This window comes from Oncorhynchus clarkii, chromosome 32 (assembly GCF_045791955.1).
Source record: "Oncorhynchus clarkii lewisi isolate Uvic-CL-2024 chromosome 32, UVic_Ocla_1.0, whole genome shotgun sequence".
NCBI lineage: Eukaryota > Metazoa > Chordata > Actinopteri > Salmoniformes > Salmonidae > Oncorhynchus > Oncorhynchus clarkii.
Window position 1 is genome coordinate 20,781,985 of NC_092178.1, and position 20,525 is coordinate 20,802,509.

The window sequence follows — 20,525 nt, forward strand, 5'->3', positions numbered from 1 at the left end:
ATGATCACATATTTGTGATCATTGTTGAGTGGTCCCTGCAGCGTACCATTGCAAATACAGTTGAAGTTAGATGTTTACATACACTTAGGTTGGAGTCATTAAAACTTGTTTTTCAACCACTCCACAAATTTCTTGTTAACAAACTATAGTTTTGGCAAGTCGGTTAGGACATCTACTTTGTGCAGGACACAATACATTTTCTAACAATTGTTTACAGACAGATTTATAATTCACTGTATCACAATTCCAGTGGGTCAGAAGTTTACATACACTAAGTTGACTGTGCCGTTATACAGCTTGGAAAATTCCAGACAATTAAGTCATGGCTTCTGATAGGCTAATTGACATAATTTGAGTCAATTGGAGGTGTACCTGTGCATGTATTTCAAGGCCTACCTTCAAACTCAGTGCCTCTTTGATTGACATCATGGGAAAATCTAAAGAAATCAGATAAGACCTCAGAAAATAAATGGTAGACCCCCACAAGTCTGGTTCATCCTTGGGAGCAATTTCCAAACACTTGAAGGTACCACGTTCATCTGTACAAACAATAGCACGCAAGTATAAACACCATGGGACCACACATCCGTCATACCGCTCAGGAAGGAAACGTGTTCTGTCTCCTAGAGATGAACATACTTTGGTGCGAAAAGTGCAAATCAATCCCAGAACAACAGCAAAGGACCTTGTAAAGATGCTAGAGGAAACTGGTACAAAAAGTATTTATATCCATAGTAAAACGAGTCCTATATCGACATAACCTGAAAGGCCTCTCAGCAAGGAAGAAGCCACTGCTCCAAAACCGCCGTAAAAAACGAGAGACTATGGTTTGCAACGGCACATTGGAAGAAAGATCGTACTTTTGGAGAAATGTCCTCTGGTCTGATGAAACAAAAATATAACTGTTTGGCCAGAATGACCATTGTTATGTTTGGAGGACAAAGGGGGAGGCTTGCAAGCCAAAGAACACCATCCCAACCGTGAAGCTTGGGGGAGGCAGCATCATGTTGTGAGGGTGCTTTGATACAGGAGGGACTGGTGCACTTCACAAAATAGATGGCATCGTGAGGATGGAAAATTACGTGGATATATTGAAGCAACATCTCAAGACATCAGTCAGGAAGTTAAAGCTTGGTCACAAATGGGTCCTCCAAATGGACATTGACCCCAAGCATTCTTCCAAGTTGTGGCAAAATGGCTTAAGGCCAACAAAGTCAAGGTATTGGAGTGGCCATCACAAAGCCCTGACCTCAATCCCATAGAAAATTTGTTTGCAGAACTGAAAAAGTGTGTGTGAGCAAACTACCTCACTTTGTTGATTACATGACCCTGTTCTCACTCTCCTCCGCTCTGACCAGGCTAAAACTTATCCAAGCCGTAATACTTACTGCATTTGATGACGCAAAATATCTTCATCGTTTGGCGACTAGGCAAGCGTCTTTAGGCTAAATGCCCAGTGGTGATAATACGTTGACAGGATGATCAAATGTAGGAACCGCTGTAGCCTAGTTTTTCCTGGGTAGAATGAATTAAATACATTTTTTAAAATGAACAAAAAGTATTTATGATGCCAGCATTTCCCTTAGCCATGGCCTGCATATGTCATATATGCTCATACCCCGCTATCACTTTGGTTTGTTCAACACTATTGTATCAAATACACCGGATTTAACACCTCAAGTTTCCCGCCTGTCACGTGTTTGCCCTCTCTGGCCTCTAGCTCAACAGGCTGCTCGTTATGGTGCACACCTGTCACCATCGTTACGCGCACCTGCACGTCATCAGACTTACTTGGACTCCACTTCCCTGATTACCTTCCCTATATATGTCACTCCCTTTGGTTCCTTCCCCATTCGTCATTGTTTCTGTTTCAGTTTTATGTCTGTGCGTTGTTCGTGTTTCTGGTTTTGTATTATGTTGCATTTATTTATAACACTCACTCCCTGAACTTGCTTCCCGACCCTCAGTGCACATCGTTACACCGTCTCACATGCGCAGACCCTCAGACAGGCTAATACCACAGCCTCTTTTATATATTAATTTAATATAGATCATAATAATTATTTAATTATAAATACTACTATAGATATTTGCTGCTACTGCTATAAGCAGAAAGGATAAGAGATTGAGTGGTTAAAAATAGTTTTATAAAGCCTAATATGAAGCAGAAAATGTGATCTTGATGCAGAGAATAGTGGCAAAATGCAACAATCAAATTCTAGAACAGCAGCATAGAATTCTGGTACCGTGTGTAAAAATAACTGGTACTGTAAGGCTTTATTAATACTTAGAACTTAAGCGTCAATAGGTTATTTCACGATGTTTAAATGTCACTATTTTTCAACTTCATATTCATCACCTCCAGCACCACCCCAACATCAACATATGTGAAAATGGAACGTTTCTACAGTATGTTTTATAGTAAAAAAAGATAGACAATAAGTGATTCCAATGACACAATCAACCAATTAGTAAGTATTAGGCCATGCCTACTCATAGTTGCTTAAAATCACACAATGCACACGATGATGTCATTGGAAGCACTTGTCGTTTTTCCCACAAAACATAGACGTGCCATTTTTCCATATGTTGATGTTAGGGTGGTGCTGGAGATGATGAATATGAAGTTGAAAAATAGTGACATTTTAATTAACATCTCTTTCAAGGCCAGGTTTAGGAGTTATGGGGACAGCCCGCTATTGGTCTATCTGGTTTAAACAGTAAAAGCTGTATTTGGTTGGGTAACTGACTGCACACCCACAGGATAAAAGCTGCAATTGCACTTAATTGTGTGGTAACGTAGTAATGAAATACACCTGTTGTTTCCCATTACTGTATTTGGTGTTATGTAATTATCTGGCACAATAATAATTAGCACCGGTAGCGCTGGTTCTCTCCAGGATTAAGTGCAATCAGGGATTGACTTCGTTACTCGACATGTTTCCATATACTCTAATACACATGCACTACCTATTTAATGTATGCATATGCAATGTATATACAATAACATTGCATTAGGGTACACATTTATAGGGAAGAGGTTTGCTTTATAGGTTTGCTTTTTATTAATCTATCCTCAACATCATTATGAAAGGGAAAATGTTAAGGGATGGTTTGAAAAGAAGTGGGAATGAGGGAGAGAGTGGGTTTTATTCATACTGTAATGATGCGTGGGCCTCAGTGGCTTCAGACGCACAGCTAGTGCTGCGGAGGAGAACTTCCAGAGCCCAAAATAAGAAGCCTCATCCATAAGAACGAGCGGTCAGAGACAAAAGGCAGTGAGCGGTAAAGGTTGGCTGGTGTTGGTGTTGAGGATGGAGGTTTTACAGAACAAACAACAGACATAGACAAGTGATTTGCTGCTGCCATTAAAAATCATGATGCACAGGTAGAGTACAGCCTTTTATCTTTGGTAGCAAGACCGGTGGTTAATGCAACTGGTGATGCGTTTTATTTTGTAAAATACCCTAATTGTTTATCATGCTCTGAATATTTTGTGCAAGATAAAAAATAAACTAGGAATATGCCTGCGTACAGAATTGTTTGGATGAAATTGACAGAAACATTTCAGAGGAATTTGTTCATTGAGGAGTATTGCATAACAAACTTCACTTCCAATTAATCAACAAAACAGAGGCTTGGTAGCACAGTTTGCAGGGTGGTTTCTTCTAACACAGGCCAAACCATATTTTTTATCTGGTTGGTGAATTCTTGGTGAATCATATCTATTCTTCTCAGTGAAGATCCTCATAACATATCGGATCATTTTTATTTTGCATAAACTGCAGCTCAGGCTGTAGAGCATGGCGCTTGCAACTCCAAAGGGTCATGCGTTTGATTCCCGCTGGGACCACCCATACGTAAAATGAATGCACGCATGACTCTAAGTCGCTTTGGATAAAAATGTCTGCTAGCATGTTGTTATTTTTATATTATATAATATTATTTCAATATACATGCCAATTTCTCTTTTTTTTGCTTTACAGGGATCAATGAGGGTGGTCGAAGAAGTGCAGATAACATAAAGGCACTGAAGAGGAAAAAGGTTGTGGCAGAAAACCAGCTGAAGAAAATACCCAAATCTCCCGTAAAGAAGTCCTTGCAGTCCAAGACCTCCGTGGCAACACTCCAAGCTGCCTCGTCCAAGGAAGCCGCACCCTCTTGCTCCTACCCCAACAGCCCTTCTCAAAACCCTGCCAGCTCACCGAGCCAGAACCGAGATACGGAGTATGTCCAGCCTAATGCTGAATCCTCTGAGGGAATGACATCCTCCATTGACAATGATAGGCTAAAGCAGAGGGATACGTCCTTCTCAAAGCCACAGTCTCTCGATCCCATCAGTGGTAAAGAGGAATCTGTCTCTGGTGTTGGGGAGTCCCAGCAGCTCAAGGACAGTAAGAGTGACGAAACAAGCTGTGAAGGTGACTCTCCTTACCATGCTAGCGCTCCCCTTGAAGTCTTGCTCAGGGCTATGGAATCAGACTTCAGCTCCTTGTCAGAAAAGAAAAAATCCTTTCCAGTCACAGCCATTGAAAAACCTGGCCGAACTCTTTCTGCTCAGTCTAATAGTAAAGTAAATGCTATGACAGCTATACATTTTGGACTCCAAACTCAGCCTGCGCATATGCAGAATGACTTTGTAAATAAACAAGAGACCTACACAATGCACTCCTCTACCCAGGCTGTTCCCTTGCAGACTTTGCAGCATGCTACACAGCATTTCAGCAACTGTGGGGAAAAGCCTGGCTTGCAGATGAGCTTCAGTACTGGCTCCTCCGATACCCTAACTCATTCACCTGTTCCCTCAGGCTCCAATTCCTTGCCTCGGAGCCAGCCGCCGGTGGTGCACACATGCCAGTCCCTATCGGCTAGTGTCCCTAGCACCATTCAAGTCCCTGTTACACCTGGTTACAACCCAGTCCAGATGGCCACGGTTGTGAACTTTGGGCTTGAACAGATGTGTAGCATCTCAGCAAAGGACCAGAAGCCTAAGAAGCAGGGGAAGTATGTGTGTGAATACTGCAGTCGGGCATGTGCAAAGCCCAGTGTGTTACTCAAGCACATCAGGTCTCACACAGGAGAGCGGCCCTACCCATGTGTTACTTGTGGCTTCTCATTCAAAACTAAGAGCAATTTGTACAAGCATAAGAAATCCCATGCTCACGCAATAAAACTGGGGCTTGTGGCGCGTTCCGACTCTGGAAGTGGGTCCCTCTCCGTAGAGACTGACAAAGCACTTGGAACACATTCAGATGTGGAGGAAAGTGGGGACAGCGATGAGGAAAGTAGCACAGCAGACCTAGACCCTGACTCATCACAAAGCAGTGTTGCAGCGTTCTCTGAGAGCAGTTTGCTGAGTGCAGGCACAACACAAGGCAATCATGGGGATGCAGGGGACCCATCAGCTGTTTTCCCTCTGAGTCAGAGGGGCTATGAGTCCAAAGGGACAGCTAGCCTACCAAAAGTGGTCGTCTATCCTGTCAATGTCTCCCCTCAGCGGGCAGACAGTCCAAGAGTCACAGACTCCAGCCCTGAGCAGGCTACTGCCCAGCGGCAAAAGGACTTCCAAACGGCACATCTGAGATCCAGCATCACCGTACTGTCGTCCGTGAAAGAGGTGGATTGCACAAGCCCCTTACAGGATGCAGGAAGTGAGGATGAGGATCAGCAGTGCAGGACTCCACCAGGAGGCGGACATGGTCAGCTTCAGAGGCAGCAAGCCACAGACTTTTCTCAGCAGCAGCAGGGCAAGTGTCTGCTTAGTCCCCGCAGTTTAGGCAGCACAGACTCTGGTTACTTCTCACGTTCTGAAAGTGCAGACCAGGCCATGAGTCCCCCGAGTCCCTTTGTCAAAATAACCCCACCAACCGACATGGATGTCACCAAAAATGCACTTCCTAATCTCCCTGCAGTGGTTGCCACTGCCATGCATGTGGCTTCTGTGGAGAAGCCACGTGTTGTGCAAGGACAAATGCGTCCTCCGTTAGAAACAAAAGCACTCTCTCTCGAGGAACGAATCTCAAAGTTAATATCGGACAATGAGGCAGTGGTTGACGACAAACAACTGGACAGTGTCAAACCAAGAAGGACTTCTCTTTCTAGGAGAGGTAGCATAGACTCCCCCAAGTCGTATATATTTAAAGACTCTTTTCAATTTGACCTTAAACCAATGGCGAGAAGGTCGAGTTCCAGCTCAGACATACCCAAGTCCCCCTTCACCCCCACAGAAAAATCTAAGCCAGTATTTCTTCTATCTGTACCCAATCAGTATACACCAATGGACTGTTTACCAATAACAAGAAGTAATTCTATGCCCACAACTCCAGGGCACTCGGGTCTCCCACCAAACATTGTCCAGCAACCCCACCCACTACGGATCTGTCAGTCTTTTGATGACAAAATGAGCTCCTTAAACGATGATGTGTTTTCATCTGCCCCCTCTACCCCAAATCCAGCAATACATTCTCGTACTCTTGTACGACAAGTAGCAGTGGAGGATTTCTCCACAAGTGAGGGCCTTACCTCAGTCCGTTCCATGGACGAAGGTTACCATGGGTCTAGCATCTCCACTGAGTTAATGCAAAGAAGCAGGTCTTTTGAGCATGCACAAGACCGAAACCGAAAGCCTCTGCAGAGCAAAGGCACAATGTATGAATGTGAGACCTGTCGCAATAGGTACCGAAAACTAGAAAACTTTGAAAATCACAAGAAATTCTATTGTTCAGAGCTCCATGGTCCGAAAAACAAGCCAGTATCTGTCAGAGAGACTGATCAGGATGTTTTTCAACATGTCATGCAGCAGCCGTTAGTCCCCAGAACAGTTATTTCAGGTATAATGGACCAACAGCAATCATTTAGAAAAAGAAGGAAAATGAAGAGTGTTGGTGACGATGATGACCAATCACCAACTGACACCAATCCCCCATGCTCTGTCAGTTTTGATTCTTGCCAACTATCAACAGCCAGTTCAGGTCGGCCATTTTCTCAGCACTCTATCATGGTTGATCTACAGCCTAAAAGCAACCCACCACAAATAACTCAAAATCAGCTAGTAGCAAGAGGTACAGATGCATCAGAATCAAGACTGTCACCGATCAGAGAAACCCAGGTTAACACCTCTGGTAAAGAGAGAGGCGACCTACAGAGGCAAGGCAGCGGTACATCAGTTATCAGACACACCAACTCTTTAAGCAAGCCCAATTCCTTTGAGACCTCTGAATCTATTGACAGGACCTCTCCTGTTGATTTCATGTACAAAGATGGCCATAGCACAGGAAAAACTAAGACCGATGCTACTGCCAATCTTTCATTAGAGAGCTACCATGAAAAGATGTCCATTCCTAAATGTGCCGACCAGGGGAAACAAGGGATGGAAAACCGTGTCGACAGCACTTTAGCAGCAGTGGCTGAGAGCTGTGCTGCTGTCCAGCAGTCTCGTCTGGTTCGCCAAAATAACATTCCTGAAATCCTGGTCACAGAGGAACCCGATCGGGAGCATGACGGTCAGAGCACTGAGCAAGGGGAAAAGGTTGCAGATACATTCAACTGGCCCCAGAGGAGCGAGAGCCTGTCCAAACTACCGACAGAAAAGCTTCCACCCAAGAAAAAGCGAATTCGTCTGGCTCAGATGGAACACTCCTCTGGAGAATCAAGCTTTGAGTCCTCACTGTCTCGTAGCCTCAGCAGAGACAGTAGCCTCTCAAGATGCTCCAGTATCTCAGCCTCCTTTGACCGGGATGAGCCATCCAGGTCAGAAAGCCCCTCCAGAGGAGAATTTGTGAACAAAATATCTGAGCATCAAGGGCTACCAATAGCATTCAACACCCTGGGGGTCCCTGGCATGATAAGACGTGCTGCCTCAGAACAGATCAGTTGCACTCAACCCTCAGTGGAGATCTTGTGCGACTATCGCAGCAAGTCCTTTGACTTTGGCAGTGTCTCCCCCAGCAGGTCTCTGCCACCCAACAGGTCAATGTCACCAATGGAACTGCCAACGAGTACTCAAGCCTTCCCGTCTGTACAGGTACCTCTCATTGAAAGGCGAAGGGGGCCCTTGGTACGCCAGATGTCTTTAAAGATTGGGCCAGAGAGTCAGCAACATGTCGGGAGGCATGCCATACCTCTCCAGAGGCTCCCCACTGTATTCTCTACATCTCAGCAGAGGCCTCAACAGACTACCAACAAGCCTCCCCTTAACCAACCCTTTATTGTGCATTCTGGAGAAACTCTCCCTCAGAAGAATGAAAGAATGGTGCAAAGCATTAACTTGGGCAGCCAAGGTCAACTGCCTCAAATTCATGGCCTTCCACACCCTTGGCACCTAACGTCGAGGGTTCAGACATGCCAAAATATACAGCAATCTGTGGTTCATGTCGTGGTCGGCCAAGAAGATGCCCAGAACAACTCTGCTGACTCTCAAGACAAAAGCTTTGTGCCCAAATACCAACTGCAGTGTCCTGCTCTGAGACCAAGCCAAACATACTCTCTCTCTACCACACAGGGTACTCAGACAACTTTGCCAGTCTTAACAATACCTATTGCCAATCAGATGCAAAGTATTTTGAAGTCTTCAGATGTTCTCCACAATGTCTGTGTGGCACAACCGTGTTTTCAGATTGTAAGCAATAAGACACAATCAATAGTCTTGCCTGTAAGCCTACAAAATGACCCACCTTCTCAAAACCTACCAGGTGCTCTCCAATTGCCACAGATACTGATAACTCATGAGCAGATGCACCCTTCCCTCTCTGTGACCAGTAACCTGTATGTTGTAGATACTGACACAAAGACTGTACCAGAAATGAACAAGGACAGGCCTCCAGCATCTACTAGCCTTCAAGTAAAACACGGTTTAGTTTCCAATACCCAGAACCATATTGGTGAAATTCAAAAAGCTCCCTCCCTGGGGTCCTTACACTGCACCCAGAAAATGGCAGCTGTGACCCTTTGCCCACAACAAGAGCCCATTGCCTCAAGCAAGAGAATGCTCTCCCCTGCCAACAGCTTGGATATCGCCATGGAAAAACATCAGAAGCGAGCAAAGGATGAACATGGTGCTGCATGCCTCACTGATGGCAGGTCAGTCAACTACCTGAACTCCAAGATGGCGGAGGTAACTAGGCAACGGAAGCTGATGCTAGTCCGGCAGGTGTGCACCACTGAACCAGTGGACAGTCCCATTGAAACTGAGGCCCCTCCACTGCAACACGAGAAGCCAGTAGGTGAAAAGGACGCCCAGACTCCTAAGAACTGCAAGACTATGACACCTGAAAGCACCGGAAAGGATGAACCATCTTCTGTAGTTCCCCAGGAACAACCACGCTCTACATTAAACACCGCTCCAGGGAGTCATGTCTCCTCCTCTGTGCCAGCTAACGCCTCCCTGAAGCATCAAGACAAGAGCGAGGAAGAGAGATGGTCTCCAGCCAAGTCTCCCATTAGGCCCTCGACTTTCCATGGACAGGTGAAATTGGCCTCATCTGTATCTGTCGTCAACACACGAGACAGCCATCGCCTGTCTTTCCCCAGCCTGAAAACTGCCACCACCTTTACTTGGTGTTACCTGATGAAGAGGAGGCCTCTGCATGTTCCCCAGACGGACCAGAAGGTCTCGGCCTACTCCACCTGGGCGGTGAGCCCCAACAACCCCAACCCACTGGGCCTGCCCACCAAAGTGGTGATGTCTCTCTTTGACTCCAAGCAGAACTCGAAAAAAATACACTACACAGAGGCCATAACGACCAGTATGAAATCCGACATCTTGGCCTATTCAAGCAAGCTAAAAGACGTCATGCCGAAGGTAAGAACCAAATGTTAATTGCATTTTTCACATTTATTTGTAGAATTATGTGTGTTTAATTTTCCATAATTTAATCCCTTAATCCATTTAAATATATCCATAATTTCATGATAGAAATTTGTGAAGGGCATGTCACATTATCTTTTCTGTCTTGTACTTAGTTCATTTCTCAAATCAACTTACTCCCTAGGTCCTAAAGCCTCAGAAAACTGAGAATAACAGCAAAGTGCAACCTGAGAGTCAGGTGAGCAGCGAGTCAGACAAGGATTCTTCCTCATCCAAAATAGAGCCACGGAGGGTCAAAATATTTGATGGAGGGTAGGTGTCTTAACCGTAATATAAATATTTTCATTGTCCCTTCAATTTGATTAGTTATTGGATTCAGTTATTGGATTAAGGATTCAGTCATGTTGGGTGTATGCACTTATTGTTTTTCACTTTCTTGTGAACCCCGCAGATTCAAATCTAACGAGGACTATGTCTATGTGCGTGGGCGTGGTCGTGGTAAATACATCTGTGAGGAGTGTGGGATCCGCTGCAAGAAGCCCAGCATGCTGCGTAAACACATCCGCACCCACTCTGACGTACGGCCCTACCACTGCACCCACTGCAACTTCTCCTTCAAGACTAAAGGTCAGAGCTTGCCGCAGCAGTAGCGTGGTTTGGTTTCTAATAAATTAATCAATAGCTGTTATATCTGTAAACTGCTTATAAACCCTTTATAAATACAAGTTATATTATAACGTAATGTATATATTACATTATAAACTGGGAGGTTTCTGATTGGCTGAAAGCCATGGTATATCAGACCGTATACCACGGGTATGACAAAACATTGTATTTTTACTGCTCTAATGACATTGGTAACCAGTTTATAAACTGAGCAAAAACAGAAACGTGCTTACTGTCAATTGTGTTTATTTTCAGCAAACTTAAAATGTGTAAATATTTGTATGAATATAACAACATTCAATAACTGAGACATAAACTGAACAAGTTCCACAGACATATGACTAACAGAAATGTAATAATGTGTCATTGAACAAAGGGGGGGGGGGGGTCAAAATCAAAAGTAACTCTCCGTATCTGGTGTGGCCACCAGCTGCATTAAGTACTGCAGTGCATATCCTCTTAATTGGACTGCAAGTTCTTGCCAGTTCTTGCGGTGAGATGTTACCCCACTCTTCCACCAAGGCACCTGCAAGTTCCTGGACATTTCTGGGGTAATGGCCCTAGCCCTCAACCTCCGATCCAACAGGTCCCAGACATGCTCAATGGGTTTGAGACCCGGGCTCTTCGCTGGCAGAACACTGATATTCCTGTCTTGCAGGAAATCACGCACAGAACAAGCAGTATGACTGGTGGTATTGTCATGCTGGAGGGTCATGTCAGGATGAGCCTGCAAGAAGGGTACCACATGGGGGAGGAGGGATGCCTTCCCTGTAACGCAGCATTGTAACACAGCATTGAGATTGCCTGCAATGACAACAAGCTCAGTCCGATGATGCTGTGACACACGCCCCAGACAATGACGGACCCTCGACCTCTAAATCGATCCCGCTCCAGAGTACAGGCCTCGGTGTAACGCTCATTCCTTCAATGATAAACATAAATCCGACCATCACCCCTGGTGAGACAAAACCGCAACTCGTCAGTGAAGAGCACTTTAAGCCAGTCCTGTCTGGTCCAGCGACGGTGGGTTTGTGCCCATATGCGACGTTGCTGCCGGTGATGTCTGGTAAGGACCTGCCTTACAACAGGCCTACAAGCCCTCAGTCCAGCCTCTCTCAGCCTATTGCGGACAGTCTGAGCACTGATGGAGCAATTGTGTGTTCCTGATATAACTCGGGCAGTTATTGTTGCCATTCTGTACCTGTCCTGCAGGTGTGATGTTAGGATGTACTGATCCTGTGTAGGTGTTGTTACACGTGGTCTGCCACTGCGAGGACGATCAGCTGTCCGTCCTGTCTCCCTGTAGCACTGTCTTAGGCGTCTCACAGTACGGACATTGCAATTTATAGCCCTGCCACATCTGCAGTTCTCATGCCTCCTTGCAGCATGTCTAAGGCACATTCACGCAGATGAGCAGGGACACTGGGCATCTTTCTTTTGGTGTTTTTCAGAGTCCGTAGAAAGGCCTCTTTAGTGTCCTAAGTTTTCATAACTGTGACCTTAATTGCTTACCGTCTGTAAGCTGTTAGTGTCTTAACGACCGTTCCACATGTGCATGTTCATTAATTGTTTATGGTTCATTGAACAATCTTTAAACCCTTTACAATGAAGACCTGTGAAGTTATTTTGATTTTTATGAATTAATAGCAGTAAGGCAGTAAGGCTCCTCAGGGATTTGTGATATATGGCCAATGCACCACGGCTAAGGACTGTGTCCAGGCACGCCGAGTTGGCTCGTGCTTAAAAACAGCCCTTAGCCGTGGTATATTGGCCATATACCACAACCCCACAGGCCTTATTGCTTAATTATACCAGTAGCATGGTTTGGTTTATAATAAATTAATCAACGTGTTATTGCTGTTTATTAATTATCTATAAGCATTTAATAAATTATAATCCTAACAATTCATAATAATAATAACTGTAAACTCATCTTTTTTTTTACAATGTGTATTATTTATAAACCATTTATAATGTGTAACATTATGTAAAGTGTTACCATTATTTGTAACTCAAGATGTTACATTTTTATTTGATCATCAAAAAAAATTCAGAACCCACTTACACCTGCTATACATAAAAGGGTTTTATCTTAATATGTAAGGTACACCTTATATACCGTTGGTTTACAATAAATTAACCAATGGGTTACAGGTGTTTATTACAGATTTATAAATCAGTAATATCTTAAAACGAATGATTATAAGGTACGTATAATATATATCTTAATGTGTTAACATTATTTGTAACTCAATATAGCTATTTGCTTATCTACAGGTCTGGGATCAATTCAAATTGAAGGCAGTCAGTAATTTAATATTCAAAAATTGAAAAACTTTTCCAATAAATATCTTATACTCCTTAGTTTATTGAGAAGTCATTGATGCTGTTTTTCATTTTGTATTTTTGTATTAAAAGTGACACTACCGGTCAAACATTTTCAGACACCTACTCATTCAAAGGTTTTTCTTTATTTTTACTATTTTCTACATTGTAGAATAATAGTGAAGACATCAAAACTATGAAATAACACTTATGGAATCATGTAGTAACTAAAAAGTGTTAAACAAATCAAAATATATTTTATATTTGAGATTCTTCAAATATCCACCCGTTGCCTTGATGACAGCTTTGCACACTCTTGGCATTCTCTCAACCAGCTTCATGAGGTAATCACCTGGAATTCATTTCAATTAACAGGTGTGCCTTGTTAATTTGTGGAATTTATTTCCTTCTTAATGCGTTTGACCCAATCAGTTGTGTTGTGACAAGGTAGGGGGGTATACGGAAGAAAGCCCAACTTGGTAGAAGACCAAGTCCATATTGCTTAAATAAGCAAAGAGAAATGACAGTCCATCATTACTTTAAGACATGAAGGTCAGTCAATCCAGGAACATTTCAAGAACTTTGAAGTTTCTTCAAGTGCCGTCTCAAAAACCATCAAGCGCTGTGATGAAACTGGCTCTCATGAGGACCGCCACAGGAATGGAAGACCCAGAGTTACCTCTGCTGCAGAGGACAAGTTCGTTAGAGTTAACTGCACCTCAGATTGCATCCCAAATAAATGCTTCACAGAGTTCAAGTAACAGACACATGTCAACATCAACTGTTCAGAGGAGACTGTGTGAATCAGATCTTCATGGTCGAATTACTGCAAAGAAACCGCTACTAAAGGACACCAAAAAGAAGACGAGAATTGCTTGGGCCAAGAAAAACGAGCATTCGACCGGTGTCCTTTGGTCTGGAGTCCAAATTGGCGATTTTTGGTTCCAACTGCCGTGTCTTTGTGAGACGCGGTGTGGGTGAACAGATGTGTGTATTTCCCACCATAAAGCCTGGAGGAGGAGGTGTTATGGTGTGGGGGTGCTTTGCTGGTGACACTGTCTGTGATTTATTTAGAATTCAAGGCACAGTTAACCAGCATGGCTACCACAGCATTCTGCAGCGATATGCCATCCCATCTGGTTTGGGCTTAGTTCCACTATCATTTGTTTTTCAACAGGACAATGACCCAACACAACTCCAGGCTGTGTAAGGGCTATTTTACCAAGAAGGAGAGTGGTGGAGTGCTGCATCAGATGACCTTGCCTCCACAATCACCCAACCTCAACCAAATTGAGATGGTTTGGGATGAGTCGGACCGCAGAGTGAAGGAAAAGCAGCCAACAAGAGTTCAGCATATGTGGGAACTCCAAGACTGTTGGAAAAGCATTCCAGGTGAATCTGGTTGAGAGAATGCCAAGAGAGCATTCTGTCATCAAGGCAAAGGGTGGCTATTTGAAGAAACTCAAATATATAAAATTTATTTTGATTTGTTTAACACATTTTTGGTTACTACATGATTCCATATTTGTTATTTTATGGTTTTGATGACTTCACTATTATTCTACAATGTAGAAAATAGTACAAATAAAGAAAACACGTTGAACGAGTAGTACTTCTAAATCTTTGGACCCGTAGTGTACTTCCTGAATTGACTGCTTTCAATCTGAATTAACTCCAGCCCTGTAGATAAGCAAATAGCTATCTTGAGTTACAAATAATGCCTAGCAGTAGCTGCTGGCTGTGACAGGCTTTGGTGTCATAAGGGATGTGCACAGAAAACAGTCATATTGTCATATTTCTTTGGGCAAGAAAACAAGAATTGTGAGGCCAATAACATAATGTTCAATCAAATGACAGGATAACAAATCTTAAATGACATGTGTGGGCAGACATGAATTGCCTGCCAGATATTGCACTTAATTCCTTTGTTTCTACTTTTTAAGGCCCTTTTTACTTTCAATAGCACATAACTGAGTTTCGCTCTAATCTTTTTCCTGTTAGAAGCCTTGATGGTTTTGAAGACTTTGTCTCTCTCTCTGTCTTCTAAAAGAGGCAGGATGATTCACCATTCTCGAACCTGTCTACCCACGCGGCACTGCAGAACAGTACTCGGTGTCAGAGCATCATCCCACGTTCCTTTAAAAACATTTATTTATCAATTACTCACCCATTACATGCAGCCTGCCTAGAGATGGTGCCACAATCTCAAATGGCACCCTATTCCCTATGTAGTGCACCAGTTTTGACCAGACCCTATCGGCCCTCGTTAAAAGTGGTGCACTATGTAGGGAATAGGCTGTCATTTGGGGCACATGTCAGTGCTCTCAGACTTACGTAAGCTCCTCCTGTGGTGTGTAAGCTTGTCCCACCTTAACAAACTTGTGGCCTTCTTTCTCAAAAAAATAAATTATGTGGTTATGATGTGATGTTTGGTTTTTATTTCAGAATGGTCCTCCACTTGTAAAGAGCATCTCATTTTTATATTGCTGCTATGCATTGATGTTTCCATTTAAAACTTAAATCTCCTTTTACAGGGAATCTGACCAAGCATATGAAGTCCAAGGCTCACAGTAAGAAGTGCATGGAGATGGGGGTGTCTGCAGGCCTCGAGGACCATGATACAGAGGACTCAGGTACTTCACGTTTCAGCATCGACCCGCTGTCGTAGGGCCCCTATGTGCTGGCTATTTTAAAAATGAATTCACCACAGATCTGTAATACACACAGGCAATGATGGGCAAAAATGTTAGAATATATTTACAAAATACCATAAATATTAATGTATCAAAATAAACTACATCATACTTTAATTAAAATACATGTATTTTGCATTTTAAAATACAGAAATACATTTGCAATTAGGCGGCCCGAACATCAACAACATTCGCTGTAATGGTTACAGAACTGTTTTACTTGCTATGACTGTGATATGTTGTTGTTCATCTACCTTAGTTGAATGGACTGACTATAAGTCACTCTGGATAAGAGTGTCTGCTAAATGACCAAAATGTACATGTGAAAATGAACATACAAAAATGAACTGCAAAGCACACTGGGTATTATTATTGGCCTTGTTTTGGGGCAGAGCTCATTAGAATAATACTCAGAATGCTTTGCAATTGTATATTTTTACATATACATTTATATTTAGTTCATTTAGCAGACATTCTTATCACGCCATAGTGTCATCAGACTTCTGATAACAATGCAGGGTGAAAGGGGGTCACAATATGGTGAACCGCTATAAAAAATAGTGTAGAAAAGTATTTTGTATTTTGAAAATACAAATTACAGCTACCAAATGATCTTGTTACAAAATAAATTGGAGTGTAGTTCAGCCCATTGTAATATAAATGACAAAATACTAAATAGTAATTTAAATATATATTTCAAATACATGTAACAGAAATTCTGCCCATCTCTGAACACAGGTGTACTGACGTATGTGATAGGATAGCTGTTATAAAGTCAGTTCATCACAGGTTTGAAAGAGAGCATAAACCAACAGGAATTAACGTATTCCTCTTAGTTCAAAGGGATAGTACAGATTTGTAGTAATATTTGTGTTTTTTCACTTTCAGTATCAGAACTCTTAATCCACAGAGATCCCATAGCTAAACTGGGGTGCACTAGCATTCAGATTTAAGCCTGTGTTTATAACACAAAATGTGAATTTGATTTGGAAGGTTTACACCAATCTCATATGGATTCTAACAACAGAATCACCCTTTCCTTTAGTTCCCGAAAGTGACTTCACACAGCTATGAAATGCCGATTCCCTGTCTGCGTAGTGTAGCCATGCCAATCAATAGCCATGATGCCACTGCTAGGTTTCTAATTAGACATTCTAAATGTAGCTTCTTTATCAGTTAACTGGGAGTACACGTGGGCGGCGTGCACAGGCAGTGTTTAGAAGGGAAATTGCTGCGTCTAATTTTAGAAAGAGAGAGGGAGAGGCAGAGGCTAAAAGGCTTTCTATGGTCCCAGGCCGATAGGATATTTGTTTTTCTCCTTCTGTCTCCTTCAATGCTAGGTTGCATCCCAAATGGCACCCTATTCCCTATATAGTGCTCTACTTTTGACCAGGGACCTATACCCTTTTGGATGCACTCATTGTGCACTCATTGTGTACTCAATCTTAATGCTATTCATTGCCAAGTTTTCTTACTTTAGGAGTGGGATATAGAAGCAGTGCCAGATATAGGATTTCCAAGGCCCCCATATGACTGTGTCAATGTTGGTTAATAGTTGAACATATTGACACTGCTGTCTCGTATACTAAGTGTCCTCTATCTCTCTACCCCAGGAGACCATAGCCAGGTTGGCAGTACAGACCGCCCAGATTCAGACGGAGAGGACTCTGAGGGCGCTGACGATGACAACGATGATGACAACGAAGAAGAGGAAGAGGACAGCCAGGCTGAGTCGGGCCTGTCCACCAACCCCTCGGTCTCGGCCAGCCCCCAGCACATACCCTCCTCCTTCCAGGCTGAGCTCCCTCCCATCTCCCTCCTGGCTCAGATGTCCATCCACCACCACCACCCAGCTCCCCTGTCCCTCCCCCAGCTCCCCGCATCCGACTCCCACACCCACCACACCCACCACGCCTCAGACACAGAGTCCGTGCCCATGCTGAGCCCCGTCTCCCTGGTCAAGCAGATGTCAATCTCCGGAGGGTGCTCAAGCCCTGGCCCCCTACCCTACTCCCCACCCCCCCACACCTCCGACACTGAGTCGGTGCACATGATGAGCCCTGTCTCGCCGTGCAGGCAGATGTCCATCGACTACCCCGATGTTGACGTGCCCCCTAGTCCCCCCGTACCAGGCAAGGGCTGCTTCAAGCTCGGCCAGGTGAGACCCACCATGTTTTCCTCATCCCATCCTCTCTCTCTCCATCCCTCCCTCCATCCCTCTGTCCCTGTCTCTCTGCACTTTCATACCCAAACTCTTTTCCTTGAATCCCGCATGTGAGACACTTCAGCAAAGTTGCTCTGAATGCTTGAAAAGGTGAATACATTTCTGATGGGCAGCTTGTTAGAAGGCTTGTTTTCTAGTAACAGATGATCTTCTCATGTCTTCACTGAGTTTTTCCTGTGAAAAGATATGGGGAGTATTTTCAGTGTTTGTCCTGTTTCCAGTGATAAGACATGTAGAGTATGTAAAGGTCATAATTACTCATTTTATAAATGTTTGCTGTTTCCCAGGATGACTCTTTGGCTCCTCCCACCCTACCAACGAGTGAGCCAGGTGTCCCTTTCGGGACAGACGTCAGCACTCAGACCGCCTCTTTCACCCCCCAGACTTTCTCCTACAGCCCCTGGCACTTTCCCTCCCAGGGCCCGACCCAAGGATCAGGGGCCACACAGGGGGGACACACGCACCTCTTCAGTCACCTGCCTCTGCACTCCCAGCAGCCCTCTTGCTCTTCCTACAGCATGGTCCCCGTGGGGGGCATCCAGCTGGTGCCAGCTGGCCTGCCAGCCTACTCCACCTTCGTGCCCATCCAGGCTGGCACTGTCCAGCTCACCATCCCTGCAGTGAGTGTCATCCACCGGAATACCAGTCCACTCCCGTTCCCCAAATTCTCTAACTCCCCCCAGCCTGAGGGCTCTGCCTTGACCCCCACCAACCAGCCCCTGGTGGTTCAGGAGCCCATCAGCAGTATCATGCCCTGCTTCCCCCTTGGGCAGGTCACCGGACTTCAGGCCCTTGGGGCCTCCCAGCAGACGCTGCAGTCCATGGGTCTGGAGACCCTCAACGTCATGGGACTGACCAGCTCAGGAGGCCTGACCTCCACTCAGCTGCTGTCCCAGCACGGCCTGACGCTCAACGCCACCCTGGGCCTGCAGGCCCTGACTGCCAGCCCCAGCTCCCAGAGCAGCACGGGCCCCCACCATCACCACACACCCATCCCCGGCCTGCAGATCCTCAACATTGCCCTGCCCGCACTCATCCCCTCGCTCAGCCCTCTCTCCGCCCTCAGTCCCCTCCCTGGACCCTCTGAGAGGAAGGGCAGCCCTGAGGCCCAAGGGGCCACCCGACTCTCCTCTCAGACTGAACTAGGACCCTTGGTCAGCTGTCCATCTGCTGCATCATCCCTTCCCACTGCCACCATGAGAGGAAGTCCCGCCCAGGAAATGACATCATCGGGCAGCAGACCCAGCAGCTCTGGGCACAGGAGCTCCGGAGGCTCTGATCACACGCAGACTCCCGGGAAGGAAGGGAGGGTTATAACATCTCTACCACAACCCTCCCCGGCTCCAGCTGCTGAGGGGGTTGTTGAGCGGGCAGGGGGAGCCAGTGAGCCTGTCATGCCTCGGAGGCAGTCGATGCTGTCACGGCAGCAGGTGACGGAAGACTTTATCGATGACTCAGCATCAAGCGATGACGAGGACCGACTGGTCATCGCCACCTGAAACCCCCAGTCGAATAGCCTGGTCAAATCAAACCGAATGCTGAGCTTACAATGGTGATCGCAGCATTCAATCTGGGTTACCAGGCTACCTATCGAAAAGCTCTTTCTTTGTTCTCTTTTTGTAATGCTTGTCACTTTCAAAGACTGAAAACACTTCAGGGTGGGTTTGTTACTCTGCAAATCACCTTTCAAAGCACAGTTTCTGACATTCATATTGTATGTGCAATCATAAATGATAATTATTATTATGATGATGATGATAATGATGACCAATCGTTTTTCTTTTTAAAAAATTTGTCAGCTCCAGACAATTTCTTTTTGTACATGTTGTATAGACAATTGTGCCTTTTTGGAGTTACTTGTTTTAGGAACCTGTAAATAATACCTTAAAAATTCAGCAATGGCTTGTGTTTATTTCGATGACATGGAAGTGAAAATAGAGGATAACAATTTTATTTTGGAAGGTTTTATGTCAATCGTAAATTTCTGGAAAAATAAATGTGTTGTACTGGTATATGTACATTTCTATGAATTTGGGGCATTGTTTCTGTGTACAGATGTTGTGTTCAACTATTTATTATATTCCATTTAGTGCCCATGATTATTCATAAATCCATAGGTATGTGTAATATGGTAGCTTTACATTGCGGTATCAATATTATTATCAACTGTATCAGTAAAACCTTGTTTACAAATGTACAAATGGTATTCATGTTTTTTGTCTCAGATGCACCTAAGTTTTCACATTTAATAAAATGTCATACTGTTTAGAAGATGGACTAGAGTTCTGGACCACATATGACAAAAGCCTTTTTCTTGATCTTATGTACAACATTTTATCTCACAGGCAGCAAAAGTTCACAGATTAAAAACAAAAACATGAGCTTTTTCAACGCCACGGTTCCCCAATGCTCTACATAATTTCACAATCAGCCTTATAGTGGATTTCATATTCCGTGGGAAAGAGCCATTTTCATCAGGAATGCTCTCGGAGGGCACTGACCAAACAAATGCAATCAGACCTCTATCACACTAGACCAGAGAGAGAGTGAACATCAGTGAGGAAGAGAACGTATTGCTCATCTCAAGAGTTTTTACAGTAAGACTCCTCATTACTCTAGTTTAACTGTGTATTCGTCCCAAATGGCACCCTGTTCCCTACATAGTGCACTACTTTTGACCAGAGCCCTGTTGACCCGATATAGAGAATAGGGTGCCGTTTGGGATGTAGATGGTGACTTATCTGCCTATCAGGGTTTGAGAGAGAGAGAGAGTCTGCCTCTGTTATTCAGTTAGTTAGTAGTTGTTGGGGCC

The 20,525-nt window shown here is 44.3% G+C and overlaps 1 protein-coding gene across 6 annotated transcripts in view; it reads left to right on the forward strand.

Moving 5' to 3' along the window:
• The window catches only part of LOC139391650 (HIVEP zinc finger 1), an 86,186-nt gene extending 66,272 nt beyond the window's left edge, over positions 1-19,914 (forward strand). For 5 of the 6 annotated variants that reach the window (XM_071139044.1, XM_071139046.1, XM_071139045.1 and 2 more), the window contains 6 exons: positions 3,987-9,799; positions 9,990-10,117; positions 10,257-10,432; positions 15,331-15,429; positions 17,103-17,647; positions 18,001-19,914. In XM_071139044.1, the coding sequence (XP_070995145.1) occupies positions 3,987-9,799; positions 9,990-10,117; positions 10,257-10,432; positions 15,331-15,429; positions 17,103-17,647; positions 18,001-19,212 (7,973 nt within the window). In that variant the 3' untranslated portion in view covers positions 19,213-19,914. The remainder of the gene's footprint in view (positions 1-3,986; positions 9,800-9,989; positions 10,118-10,256; positions 10,433-15,330; positions 15,430-17,102; positions 17,648-18,000) is intronic. The other variant, XM_071139047.1, reaches the window with a different exon arrangement.
• The last annotated feature ends 611 nt before the right edge of the window (positions 19,915-20,525 follow it).